Source organism: Anolis sagrei, chromosome 10, assembly GCF_037176765.1.
Source record: "Anolis sagrei isolate rAnoSag1 chromosome 10, rAnoSag1.mat, whole genome shotgun sequence".
Lineage (NCBI taxonomy): Eukaryota > Metazoa > Chordata > Lepidosauria > Squamata > Dactyloidae > Anolis > Anolis sagrei.
In genome coordinates, this window is record NC_090030.1 from 10,519,533 (window position 1) to 10,546,931 (window position 27,399).

At 42.3% G+C, this 27,399-nt stretch overlaps 1 protein-coding gene across 2 annotated transcripts; it reads left to right on the forward strand.

Annotated features, from left to right (window-relative positions):
• Window positions 1-1,650: 1,650 nt before the first annotated feature.
• AIFM1 (apoptosis inducing factor mitochondria associated 1) lies at window positions 1,651-26,740 on the forward strand. Of its 2 annotated transcripts, none has more exons than XM_060756339.2 (17): window positions 1,651-1,867; window positions 6,691-6,833; window positions 13,124-13,217; window positions 14,454-14,483; window positions 16,614-16,738; window positions 16,829-16,959; window positions 19,046-19,136; window positions 20,368-20,452; window positions 20,687-20,763; window positions 20,946-21,054; window positions 22,359-22,466; window positions 22,872-22,960; window positions 23,387-23,527; window positions 24,679-24,821; window positions 25,769-25,893; window positions 26,184-26,380; window positions 26,491-26,740. In XM_060756339.2, the coding sequence occupies exons 1-17, from the start codon at window positions 1,666-1,668 to the stop codon at window positions 26,560-26,562; spliced, it is 1,962 nt and encodes a 653-aa protein (XP_060612322.2). In that variant the 5' UTR covers window positions 1,651-1,665; the 3' UTR covers window positions 26,563-26,740. The 2 variants fall into 2 exon arrangements, with proteins under 2 accessions (XP_060612322.2, XP_060612323.2); XM_060756340.2 differs by lacking the exon at window positions 6,691-6,833 and adding an exon at window positions 8,790-8,920.
• Window positions 26,741-27,399: the final 659 nt, after the last annotated feature.

Consider the following 27,399-nt stretch of genomic DNA (forward strand, 5'->3'; position numbering starts at 1 on the left):
CCTTCCTCATTGTCCCAAACGGCAGAGGCTTCTGGGAGTTGAGGTTTTGAGAGCTGGGGGGAGAGGCAAAGAGAGAGCATTCCTGGACGCGCCTGCGCACAACATGCCTTGCATTAGAGGCGTGTTGTCCACACTTTGGACTTCATTTCCCAGAATCCTTCTTCATTGGCCCGAACGGCAGAGGCTTCTGGGAGTTGAGGTTTTGAGGGCTGGGGAGAGAGGCAAAGACAGAGAATTCCTGGACGCGCCTGCGCACAACATGTGTTGCATTGGAGGCGTGTTTCCCACACTCGGACTTCATTTCCCAGAATCCTTCCTCATTGGCCCAAACAGCAGAGGCTTCTGGGAGTTATTATTATTATTATTATTATTATTATTATTATTATCTTTATTATCTTTGCAAAATCTGTATGGTTTTTTTTTCTTTCTTTCTTCTTTTTCCTTTTCTTTTTAATCTCTGTGTTTGTTTTGCTCTGTTAGAATTGTAATACAATGGTTGCTGATGACACGATAAATAAATAAATAAATATTATCTTTATTTGTACCCCGCTAGCATCTCCCGAAGGACTCGATGCGGCTTACAAAGGCCGAGGCCCCAAAACACAACATAACAATACAAAACCTAAGGCAAATTAAAAACAGTTACAGCAATATTAAACAACAAGCAATAAACAATACATCAAGGCACAATAAAACTGGGCCGGGCCAGAGTAATGGGTACAGATTAAAAGTGCTGATGTGACAGGTGATATGTAAGGATTGTAGGGTAAGTGCAGTGTGCAGTGATCTTAATTCTAATAAAGTGCTTCTGGGACTTGGTATTGGAGTTTTCCTATTCTGGAAAGGCACATCGGAACAGCCAGGTCTTCAAGTTCTTTCTGAAGACTGCCAACGTAGGGGCCTGTCTAAGATCTTTGGGGAGGGTGTTCCGAGTTGGGGGGCCATCACAGAAAAGGCCCTGTCTCGCGTCCCCACCAGACGCGCTTGCGACGCAGGCGGAATCACGAGCAGGGCCTCTCCGGATGAACGAAGTGAGCGAGTGGGTTCGTAGACGGAGATGCGGTCACGCAGGTAGGCTGGTCCCAAACCATTCAGGGCTTTGTAGGTAAGCACCTGCACCTTAAATTGGGCTCGGAAAATAAACGGCAGCCAGTGGAGCTCCTTGAACAGAAGGGTTGACCTCTCTATAAGGAGCCCCAGTTAACATCCTGGCCACTGCCCATTGGACCAATTGGAATTTCTGAGCCGTTTTCAAGGGCAGCCCCACGTAGAGCGCATTGCAGTAATCCAATCTAGAGGTGACCAAGGCATAGACCACCCCAGTTGAGGTTTTGAGGGCTGTGGCGAGAGGTAAAGACAGAGCATTCCTGGATGCGCCTGCGCACAACATGCCTTGCCTTGGAGGAGTGTTTCCCACAGTCGGACTTCATTTCCCAGAATCCTTCCTCATTGGCCCAAACGGCAGAGGCTTCTGGGAGTTGAGGTTTTGAGGGCTGGGGAGAGAGGCAAAGACAGAGCATTCCTGGACGCGCCTGCGCACAACATGCCTTGAATTGGAGGCGTTTCCCACACTTGGACTTCATCTCCCATAATGCCTCCTCATAGGCGCAAAGGGTAGAGGATTCTGGGGGTTGAAGTTTTCGAAGGAAATCACTGGCTATAGGCATGCGCAGGCGAGCGGGGGCTGGAGACGGGCATGCGCAGAAGGCTCCTGGAAGGGCAGGGACCGGGAGCAGCCGGCGTGGAGGACGTTCTGTCGGGTCGGGGGCTCGGAGCGTGGCCGCCATCATGTTCCGGTGCCGCGTGGGCATCCGGCTGCTGAGGGGGCTGGGCCCAAAGTCTCGGAGCCGGGCTGGAGGAGGAGGAGGTGAGTGGGAAGGCCGCTCCAGAAGGAGGCCTCAGCCTTCCTGTCAGAGAAATGGGCTCAGTGGCTCTGGAGTTGGATTGCGGCCTACAAGACAACAGCAGCAGCAGCAGTCCCTCAGAATTACCTCTATAACTGCGTCTGGAATATCTTTCATTGAGTTTTCCTTACCCAGAATCCCCAAATGGGCCACTTGTGTGGCTGAGACAGTGTCACCCTTTGCTCCCAGGTGATCAAGACACACACAACTCAAAAACCACTGGACGAATGGACACCAAATTTGGACACAAGACACCTCTCAGGCCAACAAGTGACCATCACTCATAAAAACACTGGAAAACAAAGCGGAAGAGACTTAAAAAGCTAAAAAACAAAAATTACATTACAACGCATGCACAAAACCACATATATACGCAAACACATATACACAAATATATACATACACATATCCACATACATACATATACACAAATATGCATCTAGACAAGCACACACTTATACACAATATGCATGTACACATATAAGCACACAAATACACAAATATATACACACAAATATATACACACATATAATATGCATGTACACATCTAAACACACAAATACACAAATATATACACACACATATATACACAAATATATACACAATATGCATGTACACATATAAACACACAAATACACATATATGCACCCATATATAAGCAAACACACATATATATATATACACAAATATATACACACACATATATATATAATATGCATGTACACATATAAGCACACATATATACACAAATATATACACTCATATACACAATATGCATGTACACATATAAACACACAAATACACACACATATATATAAGCAAACACACATATATACACAAATATATACACACATATACATAATATGCATGTACACATATAAACACACAAATACACACACACACACATACATACACACATATATATAAGCAAACACACATATATACACAAATATATACACACACATACATATATATACACACAAAACACATATACACAGACTGGGCCACAGCAACGCGTGGCAGGGGATGGATAGTCTATATAAATGAAAATGTAATGTTCATTTGTGGGATTAATATAACTCAAAAACCACTGGACGAATTGACACCAAATTTGGACACAATACACCTCTCAGGCCAACAAGTGACCATCACTTATAAAAACACTGAAAAACACAGTGGAAGGGACTTAAAACACCCAAAAATAAAAATACATATAATGCATGCGCAAAACTACATATATAGATGCAAACACATAAACATATATACATACACATCTATATAAATAAAAATGTAATGTTCATTTGTGGGATTAGCATAACTAAAAAACCACTGGGCAAATTTACACCAAATTTGGACACAATACACCTATCAGGGCAATGAGTGACCATCACTCATAAAAACACTGAAAAACATAGTGGAAGGGACTTAAACAGCCAAAAAAGCAAAAAGGCACTACAGCCCATGCGCAAAACGACTTCCCCCCCTCCCAGGTAAACAAAACACCCAATAGCATATCCACATTCTCTTCCGAACTACAGCTCCCAGCATCCCCTAAACCAGGCCCTTTAGGTCTGTTTTTTTGGTGTGTTTTTTTTGGTTGCAGCAGCATTTATGCTTGTCCTGGAACAAGCCTTGCTGAAGTTGGTGCTGAACAGCAAGGCATAGAAGTGTGCTGTAAGGCTTGCGTTCTTAAGCTGACCATGCTGGCTGGAGATGAGGGGACAAGAATAAGGCAACACATTGGGGAAGGCTATGCTGAAGGACAGAAGTAGGTTTAGTAGGTCCCTTCCAAATCAGTTCATAAAATCTTAAACAACTTTGTCTACACTGACACAGTAATCCAGTTTGGAACCACTTTGGCAGGAACTGCCTTATAGTATGTTGAAAACATAGGCCCCATCTACGCTGCCAAATGACACAGTTTGGAACTGCATTATATGAGCAGTGTAGACTCAGTTTCACTGCATTCTATGAGTCTACACTGACCATATAATGCAGTTCCAAACTGCATTATTTGGCAGTGTAGATAGGGCATAGTCACTTAAGGAAATCTTTCCTGTTTGCTAAACACCAATATGTATTCCATGGACTCCATTAATAATATATATGTTGTTTCTTGTGAAATTTTATTGTGTGTTTTTTTATTGATCTGCACTGTTTTTTAAGTGTTTAGATATAAATAGTCTATATTTGGAGCCCCTGGTGGTGCAGCAGGTTAAACCGCTGAGCTGCTGAACTTGCTGACTGAAAAAAGGTCGGTGGTTCGAATCCGGGGAGTGGGGTGATCTCCCACTGTAAGCCCCAGCTTCTGCCAACTTGCCAAACTTCATGCTGGCCACATGAGCTTGGAGGTGCCTGCTGACAACGCTGGCTTCTGGGCTTAGAAATTGAGATGAGCATCACCACCCCCTAAGTCGGACATGACTAGACTTAATGTTAAGGGGAAATCTTTATCTTTTAGTATATATTTGGGTGTAAACAAGCCATAAATATTCCCAAATAAATAAAAACTTAGTAAACTATGGATTCTGTTCTTACTAATTAGAGTGAAATCAAATAACTTACTTTATTTTATTTTTTATTATGTGCATACTTAAAATTGTCATTTCTCAAGGTGGAAAAGTACAAGCTTTTTCAACCTAATAAGTAGAACTAATGTTTTTCGTTCTACTTATGAGTTCTACTTATGAACCGCATAAGACTGACATTTGCGTTACTCATCTGTGCTTTTCTCCTAAACCCTCAATTCACATCCATATGCAAGTATTCTTGAAATATTTAGAAACTTACGTTAAAACCTGGCATTGATTGCAACCGTGGTTCGCAAGTCGGTGCTAAAACGTTCATGTCAGATTAAGCCACAGGGAGAAGAGAGCAGAGCATAATTGGATGGAAAAATACAAAAATGCAGTCTGTAAGGAATATGGAACGAACTTAGCAAATGCTAAAGCAAATGACAGAAGAGCCATCATGTCTAAAGCCTTCCAGGTGGAAGTATTAGGATCTTATTTCCTTTGGTAGGGCTTGTTTCATTCCACATTTTCTTCCCTGCCTAATGTAATACAATATATTGTATATACATATAATATTTATATTGTAATTTAATACAATATAAAACTTATAATAATAATAATATGATATTATAATTACATATTTATATTACACTAGCTGTCCCCTGCCACGCGTTGCTGTGGCCCAGTCTGTGTATATGTGTTTTGTGTGTGTGTGTATATATCTGTGTATATATGTGTGTTTGCATATATATATGTGGGTGTATATATGTGTGTGTATATGTGTGTATATATTTCTGTGTTTATATGTGTGCATGCATATTGTGTATATGTGTATGTATATTTGTGTATATATTTGTGTGTGCTTGTGCTTGTCTATATACATATTTGTGTGTATATATGTATGTATGTGGATATGTATATTTCTGTGCATGTATATATGTATGTGTATGTATGTGTGCATATTTATTTTATTTATTTATTTACTGTATTGTATACCGCCTTTCTCAGCCAATTGGCGACTCAAGGCGGTTTCCAACAAATCAGTATAAATACACACACACAATACATAAAACATAATAGATAAAATCATGAAACAGTATAAGACATCACAAAAGCAATAAAAGCAACATCATCAGCGTCTCATTATTCTCAAGCATTGTCCAATTCCATTGTCAGGTCATTCGATTTTCTATATTAGCTACTCTGTTTTTGTAAACACTTGCTCAAATAGCCACGTTTTAACTTGCCTCCAAAACATCAAGAGGGAGGGAGCAGATCTGATTTCCCTAGGAAGGGCATTCCATAGCTGAGGAGCCACCACTGAGAAGGCCCTGTCTCTCGTCCCCACCAAATGTGCTTGTGACGAAGGCAGGACCAAGAGCAGGGCCTCCCCAGATGATCTTAAAGTCCTCAGTATATTTGTGTATATTTGTGTGTGTTTGTGCATATATATACGTGTGTGTGAATGAATGTGTGCAAATGTATATGAGTGTATGTATATATGGTGTATTTTTGGGGTTTTTTAAGTCTGTTCCACTGGGGTTTTGTGTGTGTGTGTGTGTGTGTGTGTGTGTGTTTATGGGTGATGGACACTCGTTGGACTGTTGGGTGTGTTGTGTCCAAATTTCGTGTCAATTTGTCCAGTGGTTTTTGAGTTATGAGTAACCCAAATATCCTTATATTTCACTTAACATACTCAGCACTTTTTAATCTGTACCCATTACACTTGGCCCGGCCTCAGTTTTATTGTGCTATGTGTACTGTTTTTAATGTTTCCTGTTATTGTTTTAATGTTTGATTTGCTTTATGGTTTATGTGTATGTGTTATATTGTTGTTTTATTGAGGCCTTGGCCTTTGTAAGCCGCATCGAGTCCTTCGGGAGATGTTAGCGGGGTACAAATAAAGTTAATAAATAATAATAATAATAATAATTATGTTAATCCCACAAACGAACATTACATTTTTATTTATATAGATGTAATATTACTAATAACATTACAATATAATGATATAGTACAATATAGTAATATTTAATACTGATATTGTACTATGCTAATAATATAATATATTGGATGTATTTATATATCTTGTAAGCCACTCTGGTTGAGAAAGGTGGCATATAAATGTCATAAATAAATAAATGTCCTTGGTAGGTTTGCAGAAATCTGCTGCAAGATTCAACTGTACTACCACGGATTTCAAACAAACGTAACACAGTGGTTTGTTTAAGGGTTTTGCGGGTGATTCTCCCTCTCACCAATTGTGTTTCCAGGCCTCTTGTGTCAGCGATGGAAAGTTCCCATAGAAGGCCAGCTGAGCCGGCACATGGCTTCTTATGGTGCTCCAGGGGGGAAGAGCGAAAACGTTGTCTTTGCTCTTCTTGTGGGATTCACCACTTTAGGAGCAGGGACCTATGTAAGTAGAAAGGCCGGGTGGCCAGTACGAGAACGGCGCAACTCCTGCTTCCTGGTGGCGGCTCTTTTCTTAGTGTTTACTTTTTTCATATCTCTTTGTTTTTCTCACTTCTCTGCAAAAAATCTCACAGGGATCTTAACTCTGTCAAGAAGCAGTGCTGTCCTTCTGCTCTGCATCAGTTTCTCTCCACGCTGGCATTGGAGGGACACTCACTAGAAGGACGCTGGTGTAGAATTAATGCAGTTTGATACCACTTTACCTACCATAAAAGATGGCCTTTCCCCCTCTATATTAAAAAAAAATTCTGATGGAACAGTAGGGTGCTGTGTTTTGATTGGAGATTATGACATTTTGGACTATAGCTTCCAGAATCCCCAAACCAGCATGGCCAAGCTCTCACCTAAAGTAAACAACAACAACAACAAATCTTTATTGATTAATAAATAATAATAATAAACCTTTATTTGTACCCCGCTACCATCTCCCGAAGGACTCGGTGCGGCTTACAAGAGGCCGAGCCCAAATACAATAGTAAAAACAACAGCAACAACAAACAGCAAAATAACTCAAAAAACAAAGCAATAAAATTGACAACACACAATAACACAATTAAAATCAATGGCAGTATAGATTAAATAATTAAATAATCTATACTACATTCATTATTTAAAACATCATTATTGAATAATAATCTAATGTTTGTTATTAAATAATAATGAATAATTATTAAATAATAGTAATATTTATTTATTTTATTTATTTCATACACTTCTACCCCGCCCTTCTCCCCCCGAAGCGGGACTCAGGGCGGCCTCACACACTGTACGATGCTATCACCAAATAAACAGTCAAAAAATACTTTAAACATTAAAACAATTCATTAAAACAATAGATTAACACACCAATTAAAACCAAATTCAAATCTGGGTTAATTCAATGTCGCGGATAATATAAAATAATGTTAATAATGATTAAATCTTTCTTAATTAATAATATTTAATCTTTGATAATTAATATTAAAATTATTAATCAATAATAATTATAAATTATCCTTAATAAAGATCGAACTGCAAAGACTGGCAAAAGCTAGTCAAGGCGGTCCCAGTTGTGATCGGCACGCTGGGCGCAGTGCCCAATGACATTGGCCTGCACTTAAAAACACTCGGTGCTAACAAAACCACCATCTGTCAGCTGCAAAAGGCCACCCTGCTCAGATCTGCATGCATTATTCGCCGATACATCACACAGTCCTAGACACTTGGGAACTGTCCGACGTGTGATCAAATACAAAAGCCAGCATAGTGATCTTGTTTGCTGTGGACTCATCTTGTTATGTATCTAACAACAACGACAACAATATGGCAAAGAGTTTGGCACAAACCAGTAAAGGTGGCCCCAGTAGTGATCGGCACACTGGGCGCAGTGCCTAATGACCTTGGCCTGCACTTAAAAACAATCGGCACTGACAAAATCACCATCTGTCTGCTGTAAAAGGCCATTCTACTTGGATCTGCACGCATTATTCGCCAATACATCACACAGTCCTAGATACTTAGGAAGTATCTAACGTGTGACCAAATACAAAAGCCGGCGTGGTGATCTTGTTTGCTGTGTACCAATCTGGTTGTGTAACAAATAATGTTGTTGTTGTTGTTGTACGGCACTACCATGCCTTCATTGCACAGGAGGGAGGCAAGTGCCTTCTTCTCTCCCCGTGGAGAAAACTAAATCCTCAGTGAATCAGGATGAAAAGAGGCCGCTGTTGATGCTACAAATGAATGTATTTTAATTTCAGTCACACTTTCTATCCATCCTGGTTACTGAAACAGCAGGAAACTCTTGCTTGGTCCACGATGTATCTAATCCAGTGTCCTTATTAAATACTCAGAGTGTTTGCTTTGTTTTTCTCTTTCTCTCTTTGCTCCTCTTTCCTTCCTTGCCTGTTCCCTCCTGTAGTTTTGCAGTGCCTGCATCTCCGATCCCCTTCTCGGTGGCTCATGTCTTCAGGGGCTCCCGGCAAGGACAGCGGCAGCAACCTAGTGTACTTCTTAATAGTGGGAGGAACAGTCGTTGGGGCAGGCGGTTATGTAAGACGCTTCCTGTTGCATTTGGGAGTGGGGCTGGGGTGGGAGGTACATGCTTGGGCGGGTTTAGCCTTTTGGGGCGTCCTGAGTCAGTGAAATGCCTCCTGACTCATTCAGTATATAAAATTATCCCTCCTTGGAAGTGAATTAAAAAAAATATTTTCTCCAAATGGGTAGCTTTTTTGGCATTCAAAACAGTGAAAAGATATAGGCACCCCAAAGGCTGGCATGTGATTCATGTGTTGTCGAAGGCTTTCATGGCCAGAATCACTGGGTTGCTGTGAGTTTTCCTGGCTGTATGGCTATGTTCCAGAATCATTCTCTCCTGATATTTTGGCCACATCTATGGCAGGCAACCTCAGAGGTTGAGGGGTCTGTTGGAAACTAGGCAGGTGAGGTTCCACAGATATATAAATTGCACTTATATAATAATAATAATAATAATAATAATAATAATAATAATAATAATAGATCACAAGCCAGAAACTAGGCAGGTGATGTTCTACGGATATATAAACGCCACTTATATAATAATAATAATAATAATAATCATCATCATCATCATCATCATCATCGACTTGTGATTTTGTGATACAAAATCCAGTGTATAGATCTCGTTTGCTGTGACATACTGTGCTTTTGTGTCAATAATAATAATAATAATAATAATAATAATAGTAAATGATCACAAGCCAGAAACTAGGCAGGCGAGGTTCCACAGATATATAAAACCCACTTATATAATAATAATAATAATAATAATAATAATAATCGACTTGTGATTTTGAGATACGAAATCCAGCATATAGATCTCGTTTGCTGTGACATACTGTTCTTTTGTGTCAACAACAACAAAAACAACAACAACAACAACAATAATAATAATATGAGATCACAAGCCAGAATCTAGGCAGGTGAGGTTCCACAGATATATAAACCCCACTTTAATAATAATAATAACAACAACAATAATCGACTTGTGATTTTGTGATACGAAATCCAGCATATATATAATCCAGCAGGTGAGGTTCCACAGATATATAAACCCCACTTACATAATAATAATAATAATAATAATAATAATAATAATAATAATGGATCCCAAACTGGAAAAAGATGTGGGTGAAATGTCAGGAGAGAATGCTTCTGGAACATGACCAGACAGCCTGGAAAACTCACAGCAGCCCTGGCATGTGATTATTTTGATGTCAAACCTTTATTCAGAAGGCTACTGTTAGGTCAAAATATGGAAAAATAGAATGTTTTCCATTTGGCAAAATCCTGAAATGTCAAGATATGCCACTGAATACCCATGCCATTGTATTTCTCTTATGTATAGTTGTGAAAACAGGACAGTGAAGAGTACTAAATAGGAAGAAAAGCCATTCTAAATATAGGAGAGCCCATGCATATATCCTTGGATGTGTAGACATTCACACTCTTCCTTTCGCAATCTGCATTTCAACATAGTTAGGTTTGTTCTTTATCCATCTCTTCCTCTTTGCTTTCTTCATTCATTTCTATATTTTCTTCTTGCTATTTGAGTCTTCATTTTTGCATGAAACTGAACTATTCTGTTTTTCCACTTTCAAATTCTTCTTTGAGAGCTGACATGGATTTGTGTATGTGTTGAGTGGGTGGGTGGATGAGCCTACAGAAGCATTATGAATAATCCCTTTTGCTAAGAAATAAACCCCTCCCCAGTTAGCAGCGGCTTTGGGAGCATATGGGAGAAGACTGTCTAACTAGACCCCTGTGGGGTCAGCATGCAGGCCGCAAGGACGCACACACTTTCCCCAAGGAAAGCAATCCCTAATATGTTGTTGAAGGCTTTCATGGCCAGAATCACCAGGTTGCTGTGAATTTTCTGGGCTGTATGACCATGTTCCAGAAGCATTCTCTCCTGACGTTTCGCCCACATCTATGGCAGGCATCCTCAGAGGTGGTGAGGTCTGTTGGAAACTAGTCAAGTGGGGTTTATGTATCTGTGGAATGTCTAGGGTGGGAGAAAGGACTCTTGTCTGTTGGACACAAGTGTGAATGCTGCAATTGATAACCTTGATTAGTATTTATTTATTTCGAACATTTTTACCCTGCCCTTCTCAACCCCTAGGGCAGTGGTTCTCAAACTGGGGTCCCCAGATGTTTTTGGCCTTCAGCTCCCAGAAATCCTAACAGCTGGTAAACTGGCTGGGATTTCTTGGAGTTGTAGGCCAAAAACACCTGGGGACCCACAGGTTGAGAACCACTGCCCTAGGGGGACTCAGGGCAGCTTACAATTGGCAACAATTCAATGCCGTCATAAAATACAATAGCAAAAATAACAATTAAAACTATGAACATTAAAATAAAAATTAAACAGTATACTTACGATCCATTTAGCTATTGCCAGTCTGGTGGCTATTTATCTAGCCATATACTAATGATAGCTCTGCTTCACTTATCCAAATCCTCTTCCAAGCCATAGTCAAATATTATCCATTGTCCTTTAACCTGATTGTCTGGTCCCACAACCACGATTTTACCTTCTTTCTGAAAGTGAGGAGGGATGACGATGATCTAATTTTCCCGGGAAGTGTATGCCACAGGCGGGGGGGCTACCACCGAGAAGGCCCTGTCCCTTGTCCCTGCCAAACGTGTTTGAGATAACGGCGGGGCCGAGAGTAGGGCCTCCCCAGAGGATCTTAAGCTCTGAGGTGGGACGTAGAAGGTGATACATTCGGACAGGTACACTGGTATTGAATAGCTTTGTAGCTTCAAAGCCTGGCTGTTTCCGACATTGGGGAATCCTTTGTTGGGCGATGATTACCTGGCCCTGATTGTTTCTTGTCTGGAATTCCCCAGTTTTCAGAGCGTTCTTTATTTACTGTTCTGATTTTAGGGTTTTTTAAAATACTGGTCGCTAGATTTTGTGCATTTTCATGGTTTCCTCTTTTCTGTGGATATTATCCACATGCTTGTGGATTTCAATGGCTTCTCTGTGTAGTTTGACATGGTGGTTGTGAGAGTGGTCCAGCATTCCTGTGTTCTCAAATAATATTATGTGTCCAGATTGGTTCATCAGTTGCTCTGCTATGGCTGACTTCTCTGGTTGAATTAGTCTGCAGTGCCTTTCATGGTCCTTGATGCGTGTTTGGGCGCTGCGTTTGGTGGTCCCTCTGTAGACTTGTTCACAGCTGCATGGTATACAGTAGACTCCTGCAGAAGTGAGAGGATCCCTCTTGTCCTTTGCTGAACGGAGCATTTGTTGGATTTTCTTAGTGGGTTTGTAGATTGTTGTGTTTCTTCATCAACTTCCCAATGCGGTCAGTGGTTCCCTTGATGTATGGTAAGCACTTTTTTCCTCTGGATGGATCTTAGTCTTTACTCCTTTGGCTTGTTTTAGGCCTTGCAGCTCTTCTCATGTCTGTGGTGGAGTCTCCATTGGCTTGTAGAGCCCAGTTTAGGTGGTTCAGTTCACCTTGGAGGAGGTGGGCTTCGCAGATTCTTTTTACGTCGTCTGCCAGGGCTTTAATTGTGCTTCTTTTTTGAAGCACAATTGGAGTTTTTATGTCGGATTCCCTCAGGCAGGAAGCAGCCAAGCTTTGAAGCTGCAAAATCAGGATAGTAAATAAAGAGCAACACTCAAAAAGCAGGGGAATTCCAGACAAGAATCAATCAGGGCTAGCTAACAGCTCCTAATAAAGGATTCCTCCAAACAGCAACCAGCCAGGCTTTGAAGTTGCATGGCCATTCAATGCTAATCAAGATGGCCACTGGCAACATTCACACCTGCCCAACAGACAAGAGTTCTTTCTCCCACCTTGGACATAATTCCACAGATATATAAACCCCACTTGCCTAGTTTTGAACAGACCTCACCTCTGAGGGTGCCTGCCATAGTTGTGGGGGAAAATCAGGAGAGAATGCTTCTGGAATATGCCATACAGCCCCAAAAACTCTCAGCAACCCAGAAATCCCTAATATCTTGGCCCCCAAACTGGATAGTTGCCAGTCCCAGTCCCTTGGCATCTGTTAATGTGAACTTTGTGTGCCCCCTTGTAGCTTATCCTCGCACCCCTGCCATGCACACCCTTCTTGCTTAGTGGGCAGATTCCGCTTTATTCCCTTGAAATGAACCCTCTTTTCTGAGCAGGCAGGTGGAGAGAAGCCTGTGGCTTAGCAGAATCCCTCACCAGCTTTATCTTACCTGTTTGGGCATTGTAGGTCTACAAAACCCTGAAGGAAGACAAGGAGAGGTACAATGAGCGCATTGCAAACCTGGGCCAGCGCCCCTCCCAGGATGCAGAGCCTTCAGCAGGTAAGTCCTTGGCCACTTTGCAATCTGGTGAACAAAGATGAGGAAAGTTGCCAGCTTCTACTTGTTGGAGGGGTCACCAAAGACCATCAGATGGTCAGGGAGTTTCTGTATGGGAAGTTTGGCCAATTCTATTGTTGGTGGGGTTCAGAAGGCTCTTTGATTGTAGGTGTACTATAAATCCCTGCAACTGCAACTCCCAAATGTCAAGGTCTATTTCCCCCAAACTCCACCACTGTTCACATTTGGGCACATTGAGTATCTGTGCCAAGTTTGGTCCAGATCCATCATTTTTTGAGTCCATAGTGCTCTGGATGTAGGTGAACTACAGCTCCAAAAGTCAATGCCCACCAAACCCTTCCAGTATTTTCTGTCGGTCGTGGGAGTTGTGTGTGCCAAGTTTGGTTCAATTCCATCATAGGTGGAGTTCAGAATACTCTTTGATTGTAGGTGAACTATAAATCTCAGCAACTACAACTCCCAAATGTCAAGGTCTATTTCCCCCAAACTCCACCACTGTTCACATTTGGTCATATTGAGTATCTGTACCAAGTTTGGTCCAGATCCATCATTTTTTGAGTCCTTAGTGCTCTGGATGTAGGTGAACTACAACTCCCAAACTCAAGGTCAATGCCCACCAAACCCTTCCAGTATTTACTGTCAGTTATGGGAGTTCTGTGTTCCAAGTTTGGTTCCATTCCATCATTGATGGAGTTTGGTTCCATTCCATCATTGATTGTAGGTGAACTATAAATCCCAACAAGTACAACTCCCAAATGACAAAACCAATCCCCTCCCCTAACCCTACCAGTATTCAAATTTGGACGTATTGGGTATTTGTGCCAAATGTGGTCCAGTAAATAAAAATACATCCTGCATATCAGATATTTACACTACGATTCATAACAGTACCAAGTAGCAACGAAAATAATGTTATGGTTGGGGGTCACCACAACATGAGGGACTGTATTAAGGGGTTGCGGCATTAGGAAAGTTGAGAACCACTGTCTTAAAATGAGATTAGATGGCCATCTGTCAGGGATGCTTCTCGGTTGGTTTCTTCCCTGGCAAGGGGTTGAACTAGATAAGCTTTGGGGTCTCTCCCAACTCTGTGAAGCCATGGCTGCCTTTATTAGCCACTGCAGATGGCCCCACATCAGTAGGTTGCAGTCGTGATGCAAAATGTGTCCTCTTACCTGCCCTGGGCACCTTTCCAAATTACTTCTCCTTTCTTTCCAGAGCCAGCTTCTGCCTCACAGAGCACAGCAGGTAAGGGAGGGCTTAAAGACGCAAAGAATCTGTTCCGATAAGAGTGGTTGAGCTTCTAGTCGTTCGGCAAGGCATGTTGGTAACGGTCCATCTGTCAGAGCAGAAAACACCTCTGATAAAAATGAATCTGTTGGTAATAAGGGGAGAATGTGATGAGCCTTGGGATTCACTGGACAGCTCTTGTTGGGCTGAATCCCCAGAATGGTTTGGGCCCTGCAAGAATAGAGGAAGCACCGGGACTGTGGCGTAGCTGGCTGGGAGTCCGCTGCATTAAGATCAGTACTGACCAAAAGGTCATGGGTTCAAAGCCAGCCCCAGTCGGAGTGAGCTTCTGACCAATTTGTGTAGCTTGCTGTTGACCTTTGCAGCCCGAAAGACAGTTGCATCTGTCAAGTAGGAAATTTAGGTACCGCTTATGCGGGGAGGCTAATTTTAGCTACCATATATTAAATGTTTTTTAATGTTTATGTATTGTACCCAGGCATTGAATGTTTGCCACGTATATGTTGTGCACCGCTCTGAGTCCCCTTCGGGGTGAGAAGGGCGGAATATAAGTGTTTTATATATATATATATATATATATATATATATATATACATACATACATACATACATACACTCGAGTATAAACTGACCCGAATATAAACCGAGGCACTTAATTGTACCACCAAAAAATGGGAAAACTTATTGACTCGAGTATAAGTCGAGGGTGGGAAATGCAGCAGCTACTGGTAATACAAAATAAATATAGATACCAATAAAATTACATTAATTGAGGAAACAGTAGGTTAAATGTTTTTCAATGTTTACATAAAACTGTAATTTAAAATAAGACTGACCAACTTTGATTAAACTATTACTCTAACCTTTTTCAGTGTCAATGTGCTTACGTATCCTTCCAATAATGAGAAAGTAAAATAATAGATGTAGTAACAACAATAAAGTAAAATATTAAATGTAATAATAATAAAAATAAATAGAGTAAAATAAATGTAATAAAATAATAATAGAGTAAAATAATGTAAATGTAATAATGCCAATAATAGAGTAAAATAATAAATGCAATAACAACAATAATAAAGTAAAATAATAAATGTAATAATAATAAAAATAGAGTAAAATAAATGTAATAAAATAATAATAGAGTAAAGTAATGTAAATGTAATAATGCCAATAATAGAGTAAAATAATTAATGCAATAACAATAATAATAAAGTAAAATAATAAAAGTAATAATAATAATAAATATAGTAAAATAAATGTAATAAAATAATAGAGTAAAATAATGCAAATGTAATAATGCCAATAATAGAGTAATAGAATAAATGTAATATAAAATAATAGTAATAACAGAGTAAAATAATAAATAACTTTGACTCGAGTATAAGCCGAGGGCAGCTTATGTATTATGTATGTATTATTACATTTATTATGTTACTCTCTTTAATATTATTGGAAGGATATGTAAGCACATTTACATTGAAGAAGGTTAGAATAATGGTTTAATCCGAGTTGGAGAGGCGTATCTTAAATTACAGTTTTATGTAAATATTCAAGCACATTTAATATAATAATAATAAATAAAACTTTATTTATATACCGATCTATCTCCCCGAGGGGACTCAGAGCAGTTCCCAGGTAACATCACGAAACATACTAAGTAAAAACAACATAACAATAAGATTAATAAACAAAATATAAGCATAAAAATTGTCGCCATAACACACATATATTAAAAGTAATCCTGCCTGTTCAAGGCAATTAAAAATTTAAAAGGCCGGGCCAACATTTAACCTACAGATGCCTCAATTAATCTAATTTTATGGGTATTTTATGGGTATCCTCGGTTTATACTCGAGTCAATACGTCTTCTCAGTTTTTTGTGGTAAAATTAGGTACCTTGGCTTATATTCGGGTCGAATTATACTCGAGTATATATGGTATGTTTAAATATATACTATATATATGTTGAATACAGTGCAATGAAGCTGAATCTTGTCCACCAGTAATTATAATCGCCATCATTGCTCCATCCAAAGTATTCAAATCACTGCTTTTGTGTTTCTGTTGTGTAGCTCTTCCTCCGTCCCCTGTTTGTGCTTGTGCCTTGACTCTCCATTTTGCTTGCAGCCCCAGCGGCAGAGGCAGCCCCTCTCCCAGAATTTCCATCCCATGTCCCTTTCCTCTTAATCGGTGGAGGCACGGCCGCTTTTGCTGCTGCCAGATCCATCCGGGCACGGGATCCCGCGGCCAGGGTAAGTCCCAGAAGCCACATCCCATTGACCGCCAATTTTGTGTTGGCCTTCAAGACGTGAAAGCTGTATTTCCGTCATCCCTCATTCCAGGTCTTGATTGTGTCAGAAGATCCTGAACTTCCTTACATGCGGCCTCCGCTTTCCAAAGAGCTGTGGTTTTCAGACGACCCGGATGTCACGGAAACACTGCGGTTCAAGCAATGGAATGGCAAAGAGAGGAGGTCAGTTGCCAAATCCTCTAGTCCCAGAAAATGTGAGAATTCCTGGGAGGTTGTGTTGATTCCAAATGTGGCTGAAGAAGGCAGCAGGACCCTAAAGGCACCCGATCATATCTGGTTGTGGAAGCTGAAGGTCGACCCTAGATTTTTATTATTATTTTTTCATGTCAGGAGCGATTTGAGAAACTGCAAGTTGCTTCTGGTGTAAGAGAATTGGCCGTCTGCAAGGACGTTGCCCAGGGGACAATGCCCAGATGTTTTGATGTTTTACCATCCTTGTGGGAGGCTTCTCTCCTGTCCCTGCATGGGGAGCTGGAGCTGACAGAGGGAGCTCATCCATGCTCTCCCCGGATTTGAACCTGCAACCTGTCGGTCTTCAGTCCTGCCAGCACAAGGGGTGTCACATTACCAGGGCTCTACCTTGTTTAGTTAGAGATGAATCAAAACTCCCAGTTTTATCAAACAGTTTAATTAAAACAGCACTTACTTGCTGTCTGTTTTAATAGACCAAAATATAAAACACAAAGATAGCACTTAGCTACAGAATAAACAAAAACTGATAGCAAAAATAACTTCGTAGTCAAAAGGGTCCAGTCCAGTGGTCAAATGCCGAGAGTTCAATAACAGAGTCCAGGGATCTAGAGTCTATACCGTAGTCAAAAGCCAGTCCAAAGGTTTGAGGTTCCGGGATTACAGGAGACAGATCAGGATACCGAAAAATCCAACAGACCTGGGGGGAAAACTAGCAGCATCCACCACCAAAATACAACAGATACTTTTCTCCCAAAAATCAGTCTCAAAGTTAGTTCCTTAAATCCAGTAACACCCAGCTGCAACCCACTCCTGCACACCTCCACCCTTAATTGCTTTTACCTGTAAACTGTTACTTACAAACTACTCAGCCCTTTAGAACCAAGACTTTCATTAACCCTTCCATCACCAATTTCCAGGTCTACCACTACCAACCACCATCAACTGTGGAACATACGACAGGGGGCTCCTAGATGGGAGATTGCCAGTGAATCCCAGGTGTTGTAGACCAGGGGTCCTCAAACTTTTTCAACAGAGGGCCAAGTCACCGTCCCTCAAACTGTTAGAGGGCCAGATTATAGTTTGAAAAAAACCTGAATGAATTCCTATGCACACTGCACATATGTTATCTGTAGTGCAAAAAACTATACAATAATTAAAATGAATAATTTTAACTAATATAAACTTATTAGTATTTCAATGGGAAGTGTGGGCCTGCTTTTGGCTGATGAGATAGGGTTGTTGTTGTTGTTGTGTGCTTTCAAGTCATTTCAGACTTAGGTTGACCCTAAGTGAGGGCCAGGTAAATGACCTTGGAGGGTTGCATCTAGCCCTCGGGCCTTAGTTTGAGGACACTTGCCTTAGGGCTGATGAGATAGGATTGTTGTTGTGTGCTTTCAAGTTGTTTCAGTTTTAGGTTGACCCTGAGCAAGGGCCAAGTAAATGACCTTGGAGGGCCGTATCTGGTCCCTGGGCCTTAGTTTGAGGACCCTTGCCTTAGGGCTGATGAGATAGGGTTGTTGTTGTTGTGTGCTTTCAAGTCGTTTCAGACTTAGGTTGACCCTAAGTGAGGGCTGGGCAAAATGACCTTGGAGGGTTGCATCCGGCCCTCGGGCCTTAGTTTGAGGACCCCTGTTGTAGACTCTATTTCAGAGGAAGGAACTGAGTGTATATTCCTTGCATAACAAAACTCTGAAATTCATAGAACCACAGATATTAAAAAGTCAATAAGTGACCTGAAGACACACAGAGATATTTTGCATTGTTTTGTTTGGTACGACTTCAAGTCAATTCTCACTTATGGTGACTTTATCAGAGTTTTCTTAGCAAGGTGTATTTAGAAAAGCACCTGTCATTGCCTCCTTCTTGTCTGCGTAAGGTGACAGAGTGGGATACTAGGGCTGACAGGAAGGATCCTTCCCCACTGTTGTGGGTCTCTCCTTCCACCACATGGAGAGATTAATCTATGTGGGTTGTGGGCCTTAGTGATTCCCTCCAGGGACTTACACTGGATCATCTCCTTTTCTGTGCCTTTCCTGTATCTATCTGTCCGTTGCAGCATATATTTCCAGCCGCCATCTTTCTACGTATCGCCTCGTGACCTGCCTCATATAGAAAACGGTGGAGTCGCTGTCCTCAGTGGAAGGAAGGTTAGTGCAATGTCGATTGTCACTGTTGTAGAAATGGGTTGCTGTGAGTTTTTCAGGCTGTCTGGCCATGTTCCAGAAGCATTCTCTCCCACGTTTCGGCCACATCTATGGCAGGCTTGTCATGCAAATCCTCCTTAGGAAATGCCTAGTTGACATAATTTGGTCTGTTTCTATTGGAGGGCTGCTCAGGACCAGAGGCAGGGCACCCCAATCTTTTTTATTTTTCCTCCCAGAGAATAAAATAATAGAATAATAGCATTGAAAGAGACCATATGGGCCATGTAGTCCAACCCTTACCAAGGGAAGAGATGCTGAGAGGTAAGAGATGGGAAAGCGAAAACACGGTGGTTTGAATATATGTTGTTGACAGCTTTCATGGCCAGAATCACTGGGTTGCTGTGAGCTTTCCAGGATGTATGGCCATATTTCAGAAGCATTCTCTCTTGACATTTCACCCACATCTATGGCACACATCCTCAGAGGCTGTGAGGTCTGTTGGAAATTAGGCAAGTGGGGTTTATATATCTGTGGAATAATGTCCAGGGTGGCCAACTAACAGCTCTCAACAAAGGATTGCGTCGTGGTGTTATTGTTTAATGTTTATTGCTATCGTTTAATGTTTATTGCTTTGTTTTATGAGTTTATTTATTGTTGTATTTGTTATGTTGTTGTTTTGCTGATGTATTTGGCCTCGGCCTCTTGTAAGCCGCACCGAGTCCTTCAGGAGATGTTAGAGGGGTATAAATAAAGGATTATTATTATTATTATTATTATTATTATTATTATTGGATTTCCCCAAGCAGGAAACAGCTGGGCTTTGAAGCTGCAAGGCTAATCAGTGCTAATCAAGGTGGCCAATTGCAACATTCACACTTGCCTCAAGCAGACAAGAGTTCTCTCTCCCACCTTGGAGATTCTACAGATATAGAAACATCACTTGCCTAGTTTCCAACAAACCTCACAACCTCTGGGGATGCCTGCCATAGATATGGGGGCGAAACATCAGGAGAGAATGCTTCTGGAACATGGCCAGACAGCCCCAAAAACTCACAGCAACCCAGGGATTCCGGTCCTGAAAGACTTCGACAACATATGTTGCAGATATATTGTGAGGTGACGGGGTTGGGGGGTAAATATCAGAAAGCAAGAGGGTGAATTTTACCAATGTTTCAAAGCTGTGGGCATCTTTGGGCCAGACCAAAAGAGACACAAACATGTGCTTGACTTGCAGGTGGTCCACATGGACGTCAGGGGCAACGTAGTAACGCTGGACAATGGCACACAGATCTCCTACGACAAGTGCCTACTTGCTACTGGTGAGGATGGACGCCCTGCAGCTTTTCCTTCTTGGCCTGCTGGGCAGTGGTTCTCTCAGCCATGGGTCCTCCTGATGCTTTCGATCCTGTCTATCAGCCCTGTGGACCAATGGCCCTCTTTACTGGAGTGGGACACATTTAGATAAGCCCAAACCACTGTCCTGAGGGATGGCCAAGATGCCAGAGACCTCTCACCTTCTCTCCATGACCTAATTCTCTCTTCTCCACCCTCAGGGGGTTCCCCAAGGAGTCTCCCAGTGATTGAGAGGGCAGGCAAAGAGGTGCAGGAAAAGCTCACGCTCTTTCGGAAGGTAGGCCTGAAGGGGTGGGCAGCCAACATCCATGGTATCATCAGAAATATTAAAAATTAACTCTCATGTGCATGTAAGCCTGCAAGCAGGGACAGGGTGAAGAAAGAAGAACATGAATTCATTGCAAGCTGCTGTAAACCTTTTGGGATGTAGTAAAATAATTCCTCTGCCCTGTCTTGTAGATTGAAGACTTCCGTTCGCTTGAGAAAATTTCCAGAGAAGTCCAATCGATCACCATTATTGGTGGTGGCTTCCTGGGCAGCGAGTTGGCCTGTGCTCTGGGACGGAAAGGTGAGTGGGAGAGTTTGTTTTTGATTCCAAAAGTGTGAGTCGAACACTGAAAGAGTTAGTAGGCCAAAGAGTCAGTGTGCCAAAGCTAGTGTTGTCCTGAGGAGTGTGAGGTAAATCTCTGTGTGAGGGAAGCCTCATGTGAGAAGGTTTCAATGTGAAGGCTGCTGTGTGTTTGTTTATTTGTGTTATGGAAACCTTGACTACAAAAGTGTGTCAAGCACTGAAAGAGTTAGTAGGCTGAAGCCTGTTAGAGTCAGTGTGCCAAAGCTAGTGTCATCCTGAGGATTATGAGGTAAACCTCTGTGTGAGAGAAGCTTCGTGTGAGAAGGCTTCAGTGTGGAGGCTGCTGTGTGTAAAGCTACTGTGTGTTTGTTTATTTGTGTTATGGATACCTTGATTACAAAAGTGTGAGTCAAGCACTGAGTTAGTAGGCCAAAGCCTGTTAGAATCAGTGTGCCAAAGCTAGTGTCATCCTGAGTAATGTCAGATTAACCTCTGTGTGAGAGAAGCCTCATGTGAGAAGGCTTCAGTGTGGAGGCTGCTGTGTGTAAAGCTACTGTGTGCTTGTTTATTTGTGTTATGGAAACCTTGATTACAAAGGTGTGAGTCAAGTACTGAAAGAATTAGTAGGCCAAAGACTGTTAGAGTCAGTGGGCCACAGCTAGTGTCGTCCTGAGGAGTGTGAGATAGACCTCTGTGTGAGAGAAGCCTTGTGTAAGAAAGCTCCAGTGTAAAGCTACTGTGTGTTTATTTGTGTTATGAAAAACTTGATTACAAAGTGTGAGTCAAGCACTGAAAGAATAAGTAGGTGGTGGAAGCTCCTTCTTTGGAAGCTTTTAAACAGAGGCTGGATGGCCATCTGTCAGGGGTGATTTGAATGCAATATTCCTGCTTCTTGGCAGGGGGTTGGACTGGATGGCCCATGAGGTCTCTTCCAACTCTTTGATTCTATGATTCTGACTGTGGGCCAAAGCTGGTGTCATCTTGAGGAGTGCGAGGTAAATCTTTGTGTGAGAGAAGGCTCATGTGAGAAAGCTTCAGTGTGAAGGCTGCTGTGTGTAAAGCTACTGGGTGTTTGTTTATTTGTGTTATGAAACCTTGTTGTAAATAGTGCAACCATATTATTTTACTACAAAGAAAAGCCTCCTATGAAAAGCCAGGAAACAACAAGGATTAAGTTTTGGTTTATAGTGGGCAATAAGGTGGCATGGGTAGCTTGGTACCAGGCTATACATCGTTCAAACTTTGCATTGTGCTCAGGAGTGAATTGGTGCGGCACCTAAGCTTTCTGCTTCCCTTTGCAGCACAGTCGAGGGGTTTAGAGGTGATCCAGATGTTTCCAGAGAACGGCAACATGGGCAAAGTTCTTCCAGAGTACTTGAGTAACTGGACTACCAACAAAGTCAGGCAAGGTAAAATGCCTCTTCGCTCGCCCTTCCCCTTTATCTTGGCAAAAATGTGCTTAGTCAAAAAACAAATAACAAGAGAAAATACGTTTTTTAGAGATTGGAGCAAATGAACATTTCTTGGCCAGTAAAGATTATGTTTCAGAATTGCATGAATTCCAAGGGTCAATGGAATAGGAAATTAATTCTCTCAAAGGATCTGGAACCATTATTTTTGCATGTATGGACTCAAAGACAAGTGTTAGTCTAAGTGATGTATCTTTAAAGGCCCGATGCCATTACATTCGAGAGTCATGGGTGCTGCAAGTTGTAGCCCCGTGTGCCTGAAACGCATTCTTCAGGACCTATAGGTCCTGTTTGTGGGGAGGCTGTGGTTTCAATAGCCTCTGAGTGCCATTTATTTCCTTTTAGAGGGAGTGAATGTGATGCCCAACGCAGTTGTGAAGTCTGTGTCTGTTGCTGGGAACCGGTTGCTCATTAAACTGAAGGATGGAAGAAAAGTGAGTACCACAAAGCATGGTTCTGTCCAAATCCTTCAATTGTTTGTGAATTGCTGTTTTCTCAGACGAACTTGCTTGGATGTTGATGTTTAGTGCTTTTAAAAATCCACATGCTCTTCATTTGGCTTCAGTTGTTTAGCTATGTTATGACGCTATAGTTTATATGTACCATTTGTGCTTTAAGTCCAAGTTTTGGAAGTTAGGAGGGGTATAAATTAGAGAAATAAGCTCCCTCCATTCCTAACATATTGCCCATGCTGGCTATGGCTGATGGGATTGGTAGTCCAGAATTTATGGAGCGAGCCAGACGACATATGACTAATTGGGAAATAAATCTCTGTATTTTCCCTCTTAAACATACCTCTATTTCATTGTCTGTCCTCTGTATCAAATTTCAGTTGAGTTTGCCCTTTTTCTGCCACTCAGGTAGAAACGGATCACATCGTAGCCGCCGTGGGCCTGGAGCCCAACGTGGAATTGGCGAAATCGGCCGGTCTGGAAGTGGACTCGGATTTTGGGGGCTTCAGAGTGAATGCGGAGCTGCAGGCTCGCTCCAATATCTGGGTGGTAAGTCAAAATGGGGTTAAAATTCCCTTGCTTTGGCTTCAGGTGCTAGCAGCAAGGCATTGGCCCTGATAAAAAGTGAAACTACATTCAGCACATTCCTTCAGATGTGTACTACTTGAAGGATGCAATCTGGCAATGCACAATTGTCAGAAATATTGAAAATTAACTGGGTATTTTTGATTACAAAAGTGCGAGTCAAGCACTGAAAGAGTTAGTAGGCCGAAGCATGTTGGAGTCGGTGGGCCAAAGCTAGAGTCCTGCGGAGAGTGAGTAGACCGAAGCCTGTTAAGAGTTACTGGGCCAAAACTAGTGTTGTCCTGAGGAGTGTGAGGTAAACCTATGTGTGAGAGAAACCTTGTGTGAGGAAGCTCCAATGTGAAGGCAGCTGCATGTAAAGCTATTATGTATTTGGTTCTTTTTTTTGTTTTTGGTTATGGAAACCTAGTTCTTGTAAATAGTGCAACCAGTGTTCTGAGGAGTGTGAGGTAAACCTCTGTGTGAGAGAAACTTGTGTAAAAAAGCTCCAGTGTGAAGGCTGCTGCGTGTAAAGCTACTATGTATTTGGTTCTCTCTTTTTTGGTTATGGAAACCTAGTTCTTGTAAATAGTGCAACCATATTATTTTACTACAAAGAAAAGCTTCCTATGGAAGAGGTAATATTGATCTGTGTGTTTTTGTTCTTTTCATCACTTTGGGCTATTGGTGCTGAGTCACATTGCTGATAAGTTACTCTACTATGCATTTATGAGGGTCTTTTGTTAACACGTCCACTCGCCCAACAAAGGTTATGAGCCCAGCATGCTTCCGTTGAGGTCCCATTCGAAAAAAAAGTGGCGATTGTATGTTATACGCCTTGTCCTCATTATGACCCTATTGTTCCCTTCTCTCCAACCTCTAAGGTGCTGATAATTTCAGCTAACTGAAGAAACAAACCACAAATGGGATATATTTGTTGGGCGGGATTCTCAATAATTCCTGCCTGGGACTGGTCTCTTCTCTTTCATTCTGTATCTCCCACATCACCTTCTTCAGATTGGGAATGCCCAAACAGCAGCTAGTCTGGGAGTGTGGGGAAGCCAAAATAGTTACGTTATTATTACGTCATTCCTTCCTGTCCCAATTCTCCCTCATTTGCCGTTGTCCTTGTCCAGGCAGGAGACGCCGCTTGCTTCTATGACATCAAGTTGGGCAGGCGGCGCGTGGAGCACCATGATCACGCCGTTGTGAGCGGAAGGCTGGCGGGAGAAAACATGACGGGGGCAGCCAAACCCTACTGGCACCAGTCCATGTTCTGGTACTGTGCTTTCTCTTTCTATTTTGTGCAGTTGGGAGCCTCCATCCCTTCTCTTTTCATGGTTTTCGTGTTGGAAGACAGGACAACATCCTTAAATAAATTCAGACTATTTCCTGACCTCATTACATCAGGGATTAGAGTCACGTAACCCCGCCAGTGCTGGGTTTTTGTTTCCGTTTGGTTGGGAAGGAAAGACTTGCTCCTTGTGTTATCTTCCAGGGGCAGCTCTTCTCCTTTAAAACAAAGGACAGCCTCCCTTGGGCCTTGTTTTGCACAGAAATCTTTCCCGGAAGCCCTCTTTAATCCATCATGGCCTTCCCTTTTGCCTTTGGCAGAGCAGTGAACCTGTAAGGTTTTGTCTTGGTGGTCCCATGCAAAAAACGGAAGCCAGAAGCCCACTTATGGTTTTGTAACCTCCCCTTTTGCCATAGCTATGTGATCCTGGAAAGAGTGCATCTGTTAGTGTAGGGCACCAGCAGGATTAGTTCTCCAGACTCTTAGGTGAAGAAGTCTATCCTCCTCAATACAGGGGAAGGAAACCCCTGGCTGCTGCCAAACTTCCCACACAGAACCCCCATGACCAACAGAAAATACTGAGTTCTCTGATGGGTTTTAGTGACCCCTCTGACAGCCCCTCATAACCCCCCCCCCCCGGGGTCCCGGTTGAAAAACGCTGAACTAGGAAGACATTTTGAGTATTAAAGACATTTCTCTTTTCCATTGTTCTTCTGCACTTCAATAGTAACAGCAAATGGCTTAGGCCAGTGGTTCTCAACCTGTGGGTCTCCAGATGTTTTTAGCCTTCAACTCCCAGAAATCCTAATAGCTGGTAAACTGTCTGGGATTTCTGGCAGTTGTAGGCCAAAAACATCTGGGGACCCCAGATTGAGAATCACTGGCTTAGGCCTTGCAAAATTAACCCCTGCAATTACATATTTTGTCTTTAGGAGTGATTTGGGCCCAGATGTTGGGTATGAAGCAATTGGCCTTGTGGACAGCGGCTTGCCCACTGTGGGGGTGTTTGCTAAAGCCACAGCAAGGGACACCCCAAAATCTGCCACAGAAGAGTCAGGTAAGGTTGCTCCTCCACTGTACTGTGCTTGGGAGGCTGGGTGCCATTGCTGGGGGCATTTTTGAGCTTCCCCAACACTTGCTTGAACTGGAGGCAGGCCTAAAAGTTCCCATCTGCAGTGCTAGAGGATTGTGTTTCAGGGTAGGGAGGAGGAACCTTTGTTTCATACTTAACCTTGCAGAAGCCCAACTTATGTAGGACTGACTGTGAGAGTCATCATTCAGACTGTGAGAGAAAGTTCTTCTTAGTGTGTGGGAAGTTCCCCAACTCTTTTCTCTCTCGGTATCTAGGAACTGGAATCCGCTCAGAGAGTGAAACTGAAATGGAAGCATCGGAGATCAAAGTCTCGGCTGCCTCGCCGTCCAGCTTGCAAGCGCCCCAGCAAGGGGAGGACTATGGGAAAGGCGTCATTTTCTACCTCAGGGACAAAGTGGTGGTGGGCATTGTGCTGTGGAACATCTTCAACCGGATGCCAATCGCTCGAAAGGTCAGTGTTTTGCTTGGACTAGGTGTTGTTTTCCCTTTGGGTAGTTATGTTGTCTGCCGCTGAGCAGTGGCTGCTGCTTTGAAGCTGAAGTCCTTTACTTTCTCTTGCAGATCATCAAGGATGGGGAAGAGCACACTGACCTCAATGAAGTTGCCAAGCTCTTCAACATCCATGAGGACTGAGCACCTTGCCCAGGGTTGGGGGGCATTTGGAAACTGGATCTGTGGCAGAGGAAGGACCCTGGTGCAGACCATGCGAGCGCCTTCCGTTCTGTGGCCCATGAGCGTGAATGTTCGTGAATGCTTGAAGTAGCCCTGAATTTGCACCGTGAATTAAACCAGATTAACTTCTGAATTGCAATCCAATTGCAGTCCAGTTAGTGCTTGCCACCTCTCTGCTCTTGGCTAGGGCTCCCAAGTGTGCTAAGAGGGGTCCTGCACAATTGTTCCCTTCTTGTGGCACCTTCTTGTGATTTGTATGTGTTTAAAACAACAAAGCACTGGCTTTGTATGTGGCTGAAAGAGGTTAACAGAAAAGAGTATATGGCTTCTCCTTGAAGATTACCATGCTTTGCTACTTTAGGTAAAGGTAGTCCCCTGACATTAAATCCAGTCATGTCTGACTCGGGGGTGTGGTGCTCATCTCCATTTCTAAGCCGAAGAGCCAGCGTTGTCCATAGACACCTCCAAGGTCATGTGGCTGGCATGACTGCATGGAGCGCCGTTTGCTACTTTAACCTGCAGGAAATATAGAAATGCAGGAAAACAGGCCACATGAAAACTCCAGATAGCATCCCCTGCAGCTGTTTGGACCTGCACCTTCCATATTCCCCAGCCAAGGGCCATGGTGCATAGATGTGATAGGCACTCTAGTTTAAACCATCTGTAAGGCTGAACAGAAATCTTTAAATCTGCCTTAAAATTGGAGCAGTACTGAAGGAAAGGACTTTCCTGACTTTCATTTTTGCCAAATAAATCTCACACACCATTATTTGCATTTCTAGTTTGGAAGGGATGCAG

Excerpts from the sequence above, each read along its gene's own strand:
- AIFM1 (XM_060756339.2), top strand. The coding sequence starts at position 1,666 with ATGCGCAGGCGAGCGGGGGCTGGAGACGGGCATGCGCAGAAGGCTCCT. Across the intron at positions 20,453-20,686 it reads CAAGTGCCTACTTGCTACTG|GGGGTTCCCCAAGGAGTCTC; the intron begins GTGAGGATGGAC and ends CTCCACCCTCAG. Across the intron at positions 20,764-20,945 it reads AGCTCACGCTCTTTCGGAAG|ATTGAAGACTTCCGTTCGCT; the intron begins GTAGGCCTGAAG and ends CCTGTCTTGTAG.